Source organism: Dysidea avara, chromosome 9 (assembly GCF_963678975.1).
Source record: "Dysidea avara chromosome 9, odDysAvar1.4, whole genome shotgun sequence".
Lineage (NCBI taxonomy): Eukaryota > Metazoa > Porifera > Demospongiae > Dictyoceratida > Dysideidae > Dysidea > Dysidea avara.
The window spans coordinates 33,410,552-33,423,128 of NC_089280.1; the positions used below are offsets into that span (position 1 = coordinate 33,410,552).

General features: G+C 35.7%; 1 protein-coding gene across 1 annotated transcript in view; it reads left to right on the forward strand.

Annotated features, from left to right (window-relative positions):
• The first annotated feature begins 1,476 nt into the window (after positions 1-1,476).
• LOC136267688 (adhesion G-protein coupled receptor V1-like) overlaps positions 1,477-12,577 on the forward strand; it is a 50,410-nt gene continuing 39,309 nt past the window's right edge. Inside the window, exons 1-8 of the mRNA XM_066062836.1 lie at positions 1,477-1,483; positions 1,539-1,646; positions 1,707-1,922; positions 1,968-2,102; positions 2,147-2,350; positions 2,397-2,534; positions 2,581-2,796; positions 12,222-12,362. Of these exons, the coding sequence (XP_065918908.1) occupies positions 1,477-1,483; positions 1,539-1,646; positions 1,707-1,922; positions 1,968-2,102; positions 2,147-2,350; positions 2,397-2,534; positions 2,581-2,796; positions 12,222-12,362 (1,165 nt within the window). The remainder of the gene's footprint in view (positions 1,484-1,538; positions 1,647-1,706; positions 1,923-1,967; positions 2,103-2,146; positions 2,351-2,396; positions 2,535-2,580; positions 2,797-12,221; positions 12,363-12,577) is intronic.

The following is a 12,577-nucleotide window of genomic DNA, read 5'->3' on the forward strand; positions in this document are numbered from 1 at the left end:
CCCAAAAGTTCGTTTTTATTTCTTGGTTTTTTTGGGGGTGTCGATTTTACGGACCGGACCGTCGGACCGGAAGTTTCTGCTTAGCAAGCTAGGTATTTAGCAGGTCTATTTTACGGACCAGACCTGAAGAGTTATAATTAAGGCATGCGTGCACGTGGATCGATATTTCCATGATTGTGCGTGTTTTTTAAATTCCATGTGCAAAGCTCTAAAGGCTGAAAGCTTGTGAGAGCTGATGTTTTTGCGGGTTTTCGGGCCTCATCAGAGCTAGTGGAGTTCAGTAACTATCTCAGCATAATGTAGTGTATCCCTGTCTTAAATGAACGCCTTTAAAAGTTATACTACTTATAAATAAGCGTACAGAATATGCTGTGATCTTTCAGACACCAGGGTCTTTGGCTGTTGCAAAAGTTGTTGTTTGGCATTGCATAGATTAAGACACAATATACCATGCATGTATTTGTGTTGTAAACATTAATTGCAAAGTGTAAACTGAAGGTTCATTTAATTAGCACATACTATGACAGCATGTATTCTGTACAATAGAGTCTCTTCATGATAGTATATTAATTTACAGTACTGATGGTAGAGTTCTCATCAACCAGTTATAATGGATCAGAATTGTCTGGTGAAGTATTGGTCAGTGTTTTGCTTTTAGGAGGTACTACTGATAGAAATATTGAAATACCCATCAGTCTCAATGTAAACACCACAAATGGTTAGCTTTGGTACTCTATATAATGTAGATGTTTATATCATATTATGGCTTTATAGAAGATGATTTTGGTTCGACTACACTCAGTGCTGTATTTCTCATTAACACTACTTCCACTACAGTGAGAGTACCAGTGATAAGTGATAATATTGTTGAGGGAGATGAGATGTTTAGTATGAGCTTAAATGTACCATCTTCGCTTGGTCTTGGAGTAGTAGCTGGTTCTGTTACTAGCGCAGCTGGAATAATACTGGACTCTACTACTGGTTTGTGATAACATGGTTTTCCATATATATGTTCGGGAGTATAAAACTTTAACCACTATAGGTGTAATAGTAAGGTTCACACAAACAAAATACACTGGTTCAGAAGATACAGGATTTGTACTGGTAACATTGGAACTTATTGGAGGAGCATCTAGTAGACCATTTGATGTCACTGTTACTCCATTAGAACAGTCACCAGTGTCTGCTGAAGGTAATAGTGTGTATGATAATGTGTTGATTGAAGAGTGTTTGACTAACAGGTGGTGTAGACTTTAACAATGCTACACTAACTGCTACATTTGGTAGTGAGATGACAACTAGTAGTGTTAGTGTACCAGTAGTGGATGATATGTTAGCAGAAGCAAGAAATGAAACATTTGATTTGATGTTAAGTGTACCATCATCACTTGGTCCTGCAATAACAGCAGGTGGTAGAGATAGAGCAATAGGAGTTATCATTGATACTACCAGTGAGTGTATAAAGTGTTATTAGATATGAACAGTGTGTTTTGTAGTGTTGAGAGTGCAGTTTGGATCTAGAAGATTTGTTGGTTCAGAGTCATCAGAACATGTAGAAGTTATAGTGATAATATCAGGAGGATCATCTATCACACCTATTGAAGTAGTGGTGACTCCTTCTGAACAATCACCAGTGTCAGCAAGAGGTGAGGGATACATTAACAAGTAACACAATGTGTGAACTAGTGATTACTGTACTGTGATAGGATCAGGTGTAGACTATGACTCTAATCCAATTACTATAATATTTGGTGTTGGGGAAGTGAGTAAAAGAGTTAATGTATCAGTGTACTGTGATGGCGAAGTAGAAGGATATGAAAATTTTGATATTACATTATCACTACTAAGCAATAATCATCATGTATCACTGACAACGAATAATCGGCACAGTTCTTCTACAGTAAGGATAACAGATAGTACAGGTCAGTAATGAAATAGTAGCCAGTGTAGGTGATAATATTATACAGTTGAGGTGAACTTTGACAAGTCATCATATGAAGTAAGGGAAGACAGTGATGAAGTGATGATAATGATAGTACTGAACCAACCATCATCCAAACCATTTGATGTGATGATCAGTTTAATGGATGTGACTGCTGAAGGTAAGTGCAAACAAGGATAATGTTCTTATTTATTTTCAATGTAGGAGGAAGCGATTACAGAAGACGTGCTGTCACTGTTACTGTACCAGCTATCCAGAAGTCATCATCATTGACTGTAAACATCATCGATGACAACATTGCAGAATGTGATGAAACATTTACACTAACACTTAGTGTTCCATCCTCACCTTGTGGGGTTGTTAGTGGAAGTGTTGATACTAGTGAAGTGATGATAAGAGATGATGATGGTAGGAGAAGTGTTAGTGATTATGTTGTGTTATTACTGACCAACAGATGTAATGTTGTCATTTAACCAATCACAATATTCTATTGAAGAGAGCATGACTCCATTATCAGTTGGTCTAATACTAAACAGGACAACCTCTGAAGATGTTATAGTAGAAGTTAGTGTGAACGACGGATCAGCCAAAGGTAGTGATTATTAATTGTTCTAAAGTTGAGAGATATTCTACTACAGCTGGTATTGACTATGATAGATCAGGAGCTCCACTATTGTTTAATGTGACTATTAGTAGTAGCAGAATGACATCATCATCATTTGATGTGGATATCTTTAATAACATAGTACAAGATGGATATAAGATGTTCACCATTACCATTAGACTAATATCAACTTGTTTACCAATAACCATCAAGTCTGATACTATCATTGTGACTATCATTGATGATGAAGGTATCACTGTACTAGGCTTATTGACTGTCTAGTATTTTTGTTAGCATTTATGCATTTGATTATATTATGGCAACACCTTCATAGTCCTCAGATGGCACATATTTGTCACCGAAATAGTCATTTTCACACATTCCTCAAATTCAGAAGTGAACATCCAAAGTTTCAGCCTTTCATAAGATGAATCATCTTAAAATTATGGCACTAGAAGTTGCAACAGCAATAAATTCGATTTGTACAGCAACCGATGGCAAATAAATTACAAATGCTTAATTAATCACATCTCAACACTGAAACAAGCTACAGACTTGGCTCGATCATTTCACCATGAACTAGCAAATCCATTGAAGTACAGTGCTTTCTCTGTACTCCTGCATGTGCACAAAGAAGAAAGGCAATCCATTAAGGAATGACAGTGGCAAACTTTATTTATACTGTAGCATAAATAAGCACTCAACTCACATACCTTTAGCTGTATAAGCATCAAACAAAGATTTTCTTATTATCCATAAACAGTCAAATCTAATCATTATTTTTATTAGCACTTTACAGTGACCAGCACATTATGTATAGGTTTTACTGATTTGAGTTTTTCAATGTGTACCAAAATAATTAATATGTGCTTAAAACTTCTATGTAGCTTGTGTATTTTCATCCAGTATCAAAGTAGTTAGACTTTTGCGAAAACAATCGGTCTTCACTCAGTCATTAATATTGCAGACTGCTTCAGTGAATATGCAATACTGCTAGTTAAATTGAGCCATCTTGGAGTTAATTTGGTTGCTTTTTATAACTAGAATAACTATATACATGGTGTTGCTTCACAAGCCTGCATTTGTGGTCTTTTCCCATAACCAGTTTACTTCATGAATGGATGAATTTCATAATAAGGAATATTAAACTGTTGCCCCTAGCAAGCTGAATTTTTCATTATTTTCTAGGTGTGATTGTCAAAAGTAACATCTCCAATTTTTAGAAGGATAGTATCAAGACACACGGTAGTGTGTCGTGCGGCCCAAGAAGCCGGCGCGCCACACCGTGAGTATATTTACAGGAAGAAAGAAAACGTCATTTTCACACTTTTGTATCTCGGTGATAGCTTATCCGATTGAAACCAAATTTGCTGCAGAGTTTTCCGCCAGCTAGGGGAGTCTACATTCCAAATTTGAAGGAAATCACTCAAGCCATTTCCGAGATATAAGCGGCCAAGGTTTCGTTTTTTTTCTCTTCTTATTCTTCTTCGTATTTTCGCACACTTGCAAAAATTGATATAAAACGCAAATGCGTGCTCCGATCGCCTTGCAATTTGGCACACAGAAAGGGAGTCCAAAGGCGAATCTTAGCATCAAATTTGGTGCAACTCCGATGAATAGTTCAGGAGTTATGACCGATTATTCGCGTAAAACAAGATCGATTTGTTGTCACGCCTACAGGGTAACCGCTTCATGGAATGAGTTGTAAATTCCTATGCAGATGGAGTAACCATCGTAGGAGTGCCTTTTGGTGGTTTGAAAGGAATCGAGATTAAGACCACGGAGATATGACACAAAACCCCAACCTGTGTCACAATTACGCGATCGATTTTTAGTAATAAAAAAAATATTAGTTTTTACGCCTACTATAGGTAAACCGCTAAGAGCAATGAGTTGAAAATCGGTGTATAGCTGAAATAATCTTTATAGAAAGTCCTTGCAGTAGTATAGAAGAATTGGATTACAAACCACTGAGTTATGATTCGAAAGCCAACTCCGTGTAGCAAATGCGAGATCGAGATACTCTAATAGAACAGTCACCCTAATAGAGCATTCTGCTAATTTATTTACTCCATTATAGAATTCTATTACATTACAAGTTATTCTGTAGGGACTTCAGCTGCAAACAGTTAATCTTATAGACAGTTCAGCAAGAAGCAAGTCACCCTGTGGAGAGTTAAGCTACAATTATATTACTGTAGAGATTCAGAACATTACAAGTCACACTGAAGAGAGTTCAGCTATAAACAAGTTATGCACCCTGTAGAGAATTCACATACAATTAAATCACTCTCTAGAGAATTCAGCTACACACAAGTCACTGTGCAGAGAGTTCAGCTACAAACAAATTACCCTGTAGGGTCATTCCATACCAAATCAACAAAAAAAAATCCGGACCCCTTTCGATTTTCATGAAATTTGACACAAACATGGACCCTATCAAGAAACTTTCTTACACCAAAATTTGGCTCATTTCATTGGTCTCCCTTTAAGTTATGACCACTCAAAGTTTCTGTTGAAAATGTCATTTTACTTACATGTCTTCAATAAAATGACCATAACTTTGCTTGTGATTGACATAGACACTTCTGGTTTAGATTTTTGAAATGCATATTAAATTCTCTTTTAGGTGATATATGAAGGTTTATAATTGCTCAAAGGAAAAGGTCAAACCACAAAAATGTAGCTTTTTCCTTTGATCTTAATTTTCAAAAATATATATTCTTTAATTAAATTTATTTTTGGTTTACATGTTACTCTAATACCCATCATTCACCACTGTGAGTTTAAAGTTGGGACCAATAGTAGATCATGAGTTATAACTATTAATGTGTAGCCTTGTAAACATTGCTGTTTGTATGGTATAAATAATTATGTGTATAGTAATTTCCAATACCAATTGCAAGTAAAGTATGTCAAAAATCATTTTATGCAACGAATTAGTTAGGGTTTGTATTGTCAAAGGCTCACTACAGTGAAACCATACTAACACAAGCCACTTTTAAATCTAAGAAAGTTTGTGCAGTAATAAGGCTGCCTATAAATAAAGGAGTCACTAATTATATTTTTGCTGTAAGTTCAGTGTCCTATAAAAGAGGTGGCCACTATAAGAAGGTGGTCTTATTATAGAGGTAGCTATATTTATTTATAGGGGGCTTACTGTACAACTAATGATATTCCAATCTATTCTTTCAATCTTACTGCATTATGCCGCCACAGATTATGATGATAGTTTCCAATCTTATATAATAAGTTATAGTAACTGCAGGATGCAAACGATACAGTTATTTATACATTTGTATGTATATACATGTAATGTGTTACTCTAATGCAACTATATGAAGCAACCACCTAGGCATTAAAACCAAGAAGTTTTGAATACCATTAAGACATGACATTTTGATTAAACAATTTCCTATTTAAAGTTGGCCCTTGTATATATATAACTATAAAGAGGTGGCCACCAAGATATGTTCTACTGTATATCACTTTGAATCATGCAGACTTTGAATGAGCATGCATACTACTGACCACTTAAAGGCCATCTTTATATGTTTGTACCTATAGACAATGTCTTTGCTGGAAAAATGTACACTTCTAAAACCACTACGCATTGTCTTACTCATCAAAAATTTGATTGAATAGAGTGGAACCCATGACCTGTTTTAGTGGCCACCTGTATAGAAAGGCCACCACTTCATAAGGGCCAATTTTAAATTGCAGTTGCCTATATATACCGTAAAGCTTAAATATTTCGAAGGGAAAATTTTTTGCTGAATTTGCAATTTTGGGTGTTACCAGTGAAAATTTTATGCTTGAAATATTTAGACCTCCATATATTTTAGGAGTGTTTGCAAATCCGCAAAATTTTTATTTTTAGCAACATTGCTCAACCTTGAAAAATTTGGCCCTCGAAATATTTAGGCTATACGGTACACTTATGCAACTGTATTAAGCAGCTACCTGCACATTAACTGTCATTAAGGCCCAATAATTTTGGCCCTAAGGTAACTCCATACATCAACTGTATCATGATGAAACTATTTATTATAGTAATGTAGCTCATAATTTGATTCTATAACTGAGAATTGTAATATCATAGAAATGTTCCATAGAAATTGCTATGTGTTACATTGTACAAAAGATTCACTACAGCAATTGCACACTAAATCATGTAATATAGAAGAGTATCGTAGTAAAAGTTGAGACTGAAAGTGGTGCATATTGCATGATGGTCTCTACAATTATTCACATGTAACTTTGACATGCAACGAAATCTGATGCATTGATATCAGTACACAATTGAATCTTTGAAGGTGCAAGTTGAAAAGACTTTAAAGCCATTCTACTGCATCAGTCATTCATTACTACTCGTTAGAAAAGCTCTAGTAGATTACAATATCTGTTAAGGGCCAACTTTAAATTGTTCTAGTAAGGCATCTATACACATCAAACTATATAAATAGCCACCTGCATATTAAGGCCAAAAAAGTTTGGTCCTGACTGGCTTAGACAGTTTCCACTATAGCTACATTTGTGTATCAAAATACGTGCTTGCATATCAATAATCAGCATTAAACACTAATAGTAGCAGTAGCAGTTGCTGTAGCTAGTGAAAATGTCATCGAGGCTACTATATAATAGACGTGGCATCATAATCAGAAACCGTATATACAAGCGTGATTAGGGGTAAATTACATATTTAAGTCTGGGTTTTCTTACAAAGCATAAACAAATTTAATGAACTTTACTTACAAACCAACAATGTATAAAGTGATTGTGACATAGTATTATATAGAGTTACTTGCAATTGGTATTGCATCTTTACATACTTGAACCATACAAACAGCAATGATTACAAGGCTACACATTAACAGTTATAACTCATGATCTACTATTGATCCCAACTTTAAACTCATAGTAGTGAATGATGGGTATTAGAGTAACATGTAAACCAAAAATAAATTTAATTAAAGAATATATATATTTGAAATTAAGATCAAAGGAAAGAGCTACATTTTTGTGGTTTGACCTTTTCTTTTAAGCAATTATAAAACTTTATATATCACCTAAAAGAGAATTTAATAAGCATGTCAAAACTCTAAACCAGAAGTGTCTACATCAATCATAAGCAAAGTTATGGTCATTTTATTGAAGACATGTAAGTAAAATGACATTTTCAACAGAAACTTTGAGTGGTCATAACTTAAAGGGAGACCAATGAAATGAGCCAAATTTTGGTGTAAGAAAGTTTCTTGATAGGGTCCATGTTTGTGCCAAATTTCATGAAAATCGAAAGGGGTCCGGATTTTTTTTTGTTGATTTGGTATGGAATGACCCTGTAGAGAGATCAGCTACAAACAAAACACTTTGCAGAGAGTTCAGCTACAAACAAATCAATCTTTAGAGTGATCAGCAACAAACAAATCAACTTGTAGAGAGATCAGCTAGAAACAAATCAACCTGCAGAGAGATCAGCTACAAACAAATCAGCTTGCAGAGAGATCAGTAACACTCAAATCAACCTGTAGAGAGATAAGCTAGAAACAAATCACCCTGTAGAGAGTACAGCTAAAACAAATCAACCTGCAGAGAGATCAGCTACAAACAAATCACCTTTTAGACAGTTCAGCTACAAACAAATTACCCTGTAGAGAGATCGACTACAAACAAATCAACTTGCAGAGAGATCAGCTACAAACAAATCACCTTTTAGACAGTTCAGCTACAAACAAATTACCCTGTAGAGAGATCGACTACAAACAAATTAACTTGCAGAGAGATCAGCTACACACAAATCAACTTGTAGAGAGATCAGCTAGAAAGAAATCACCCTGTAGAGAGTTCAGCTACAAACAAATCAACCTGCAGAGAGATCAGTTACAAACAAATCACCTTATAGACAGTTCAGCTACAAACAAATTACCCTGTAGAGAGATCGACTACAAACAAATCAACTTGCAGAGAGATCAGCTACACACAAATCAACTTGTAGAGAGATCAGCTACAAACAAATCATCCTGTAGAGAGTTCAGCTACAAACAAATCAATGTGCAGAGAGATCAACTACAAACAAATCACCCTGTAGAGAGATCAGCTAGAAGAGGTCACCTTGGAGAGAGTTCAGCTACAAAGAAATCACCACCTAAAGAATTCAGTTGCAAACAAATCACCCTGTAGAGGGATCAGCTAAAAGAAGTCACCTTGTAGAGAGTTCAGCTACAAAGAAACCATCATGTAGAGAGTTCAGCTAAAAAGAAATCACCCTGTAGAGAGTTCACTTAGAAGAAGATACCTTGTAGAGAGTTCAGCTACAAAGAAACCATCATGTAGAGAGTTCAGTTACAAAGAAACCACCATGGATGTAGAGAGTTTAGCTGCAAACAAATAACCTGTAGAGAGTTCAGCTAGAAACAAATCACCCTGTAGAGAAATCAGCTAGAAGAGGTAACCTTGTAGAAAGTTCAGCTACAAAGAAACCATCATGTAGAGAGTTCAGCTACAAAGAAAGCACCCTGTAGAGAGTTCAGCTACAAACAAATCAACCTGCAGAGAGATCAGTTACAAACAAATCACCTTATAGACAGTTCAGCTACAAACAAATTACCCTGTAGAGAGATCGACTACAAACAAATCAACTTGCAGAGAGATCAGCTACACACAAATCAACTTGTAGAGAGATCAGCTACAAACAAATCATCCTGTAGAGAGTTCAGCTACAAACAAATCAATGTGCAGAGAGATCAACTACAAACAAATCACCCTGTAGAGAGATCAGCTAGAAGAGGTCACCTTGGAGAGAGTTCAGCTACAAAGAAATCACCACCTAAAGAGTTCAGTTGCAAACAAATCACCCTGTAGAGGGATCAGCTAAAAGAAGTCACCTTGTAGAGAGTTCAGCTACAAAGAAACCATCATGTAGAGAGTTCAGCTAAAAAGAAATCACCCTGTAGAGAGTTCACTTAGAAGAAGATACCTTGTAGAGAGTTCAGCTACAAAGAAACCATCATGTAGAGAGTTCAGTTACAAAGAAACCACCATGGATGTAGAGAGTTTAGCTGCAAACAAATAACCTGTAGAGAGTTCAGCTAGAAACAAATCACCCTGTAGAGAAATCAGCTAGAAGAGGTCACCTTGTAGAGAGTTCAGCTACAAAGAAACCATCATGTAGAGAGTTCAGCTACAAAGAAAGCACCATGTAGAGAGTTTAGCTGCAAACAAATCACCTGTAGAGAGATCAGCTAGAAGAAGTCACCTTGTAGAGAGTTCAGCTACAAAGAAACCATCATGTAGAGAGTTCAGCTACAAAGAAAGCACCATGTAGAGAGTTTAGCTGCAAACAAATCACCTGTAGAGAGTTCAGCTAGAAACAAATCACCCTGTAGAGAGATCAGCTAGAAGAGGTCACCTTGTAGAGAGTTCAGCTACAAAGAAACCATCATGTGGAGAGTTCAGATACAAAGAAATCACCCTGTAGAGAGTTCAGCTAAAAGAAGTCACCTTGTAGAGAGTTCAGCTACAAAGAAACCATCATGTAGAGAGTTCAGCTACAAAGAAACCACCATGGATGTAGAGAGTTTAGCTGCAAACAAATAACCTGTAGAGAGTTCAGCTAGAAACAAATCACCCTGTAGAGAAATCAGCTAGAAGAGGTCACCTTGTAGAGAGTTCAACTACAAAGAAACCATCCTGTATATAGTTCAGCTATATTTTAAGTCACCCAGTAGAGAGATCAGTTGCTAAAAAATATCCTGTGGGGAATAATGGGCATGTAATAAATATATGTATATAATTTGTATAATTACTAATAAAATCAAAAATAATTGAAGTATTAAAAATCTTCTATAAGTTCTTTTCTTCTTCCTGTGGTAAATAAAAAAAACACATGGGTTAAAAAAGTCCCAAAGCCAGCTATGGCCGGCTTTGCAGTATACAAATACAAAAAGAAGTGATATCTAATCAAAAACAGCTAAGCTGTAAAAAAAGGTGCGGCCCCCAAAAAGGCCATGGTGAAAAAAGATGTGAAATCCAAGGTGGCGGCCAAGAAATGGCTGTGATGGTAGGTTAATGGTAAAAATTTTAACAACGATAATTCAGGTGAATTTTGTGCCACTTGGTCTTGGTATCAAATTCACCTGAATTGTCGTTATTAAAATTTTTACCATTAACCTACCATCACAGCCATTTCTTGGCCGCCACCTTGGATTTCACATCTTTTTTCACCATGGCCTTTTTGGTAGGTACCCGCTGATTATGCTCATTATTTTACCTATTATGCTATGCTGCACTGCTCAAAAATTTACCTATTATGCTTAAATTAATGCTCAATATTTACCTATTATGCTCAAATTATGCTCAATATTTTTACCTCAGTTCCCATATTTTTCTAATAACTTTGCACTTTATGGAAAAGCAGTAAGTGGTTGAAGCACAGACTGTAAATCCTTGCTTGTCAAAATGCATGTCACAGAAAAGATCGATATACTCTAATAGAACAGTCAGATACCTGATAATTTTATTAGAGTTACTGACTGTTCTATTAGAGTATATCGATCTTTTTGTTGGTTATGTATTTTGATAAGCAAGAATTTATAGCATTGCACAAGTTTTCTTCCTATTATGCTAGCATTATGCTCAATGCTTTCAGGCACCTATTATGCTCATTATTATGCCAGCATAATCGGCGGGTCCCTACTTTTGGGGGGCTGCACCTTTTTTTTACAGCTTGGCTGTTTTTGATTAGATAATATATAGGTCATGAGATATGACATTTTGAATTTGGCAGTTTTCCCATACATTATCTATGGGAGGAAGTAACAACAGCCCCTTCTGGGCAATAACATGTATAATGCATGGTAGACCACAAATTTCAAAATGTCATATCTCATGATCTATATACTCTATTGATTTAAAATTTGGAGAGGTGAATTTTGAGATTCACACCTACAAATAAAGTTAAATTGAGAAATGACATTAATTGAATTTGTTGTTTTCCCACACATTATTTACGTGATTGCCCAGAAGGGCAACTGCTACCCTCTCTTATAGACAATGTATGGAAAAGCAACAAACTTTAAAATGTTATTATATCTCATGACCTATATATGTGACTGGGCCTGTGAAATTAGGGCATGTGGGCACATGATTTTTGCCTACTTTTTCAACCTTTCATCACTCATAACTTTTTGTTCCATTATGGTATGGCATTGCAATTTTCAGCTCATAGTCAACATTTAGTTGGCTGTATGATGCAAGTTACAGAATGCAAATATTCTGTTCCAGTGTTGAGATATGAACTGTTATGTATTAGGTGTAGTTTGTGCCCACGTGCCATATTTTCGCAGGCCCGGTCACATATATTGTCCTTTTAAAATTTGGAGATGTTACTATAGACTTTACCTCTACAAATATTGTAAAATCCAGATTGCTAGGGACAACTTTTACTATTATGTAATTCATCCATTTCTAGAATCATGAATCATAGAGTCGTTACATTATGTATGTCATGTTTGTAGTAAATTAGTTCAGCTGTGGAATAGTGCCACTACAAAATTGCACTTAATTGTAGGCCTGAGCCTATTATACTCAAAATTTTACCGATTTTATCATCCAGAATTCCCCCGCAAATTCTTCAATTATTATTCTTTTTTTACTCTTTATCTTTCATATGATTAGTTCTGAGGATTCAGTTTTTATCAACAAGTTTTAGTGGATCAGAAACATCTGGTGGAGTGAATGTGAGTATTGTGATGTTGGGAGGAATTGCTGATAGAAATATTGATATACTCATCACACTGAATGGAATAACTGCAGCAGGTCAGATACAAAAAGCATGAGCTAAAACTGTATATTTATATCACATATGATTGCAAGTTTGTTGCATATAAAGTATATGGCTTCTAAGAATTCTGTGCAAATAGTTACATAACTCATTTCTAAAAGGAGATGATTTTGACTCCACTCCTCTCACTGCTATGATTCCTGCTGGAGTCACTACCACTACAGTGAGAGTACTAGTGATGAGTGATGAT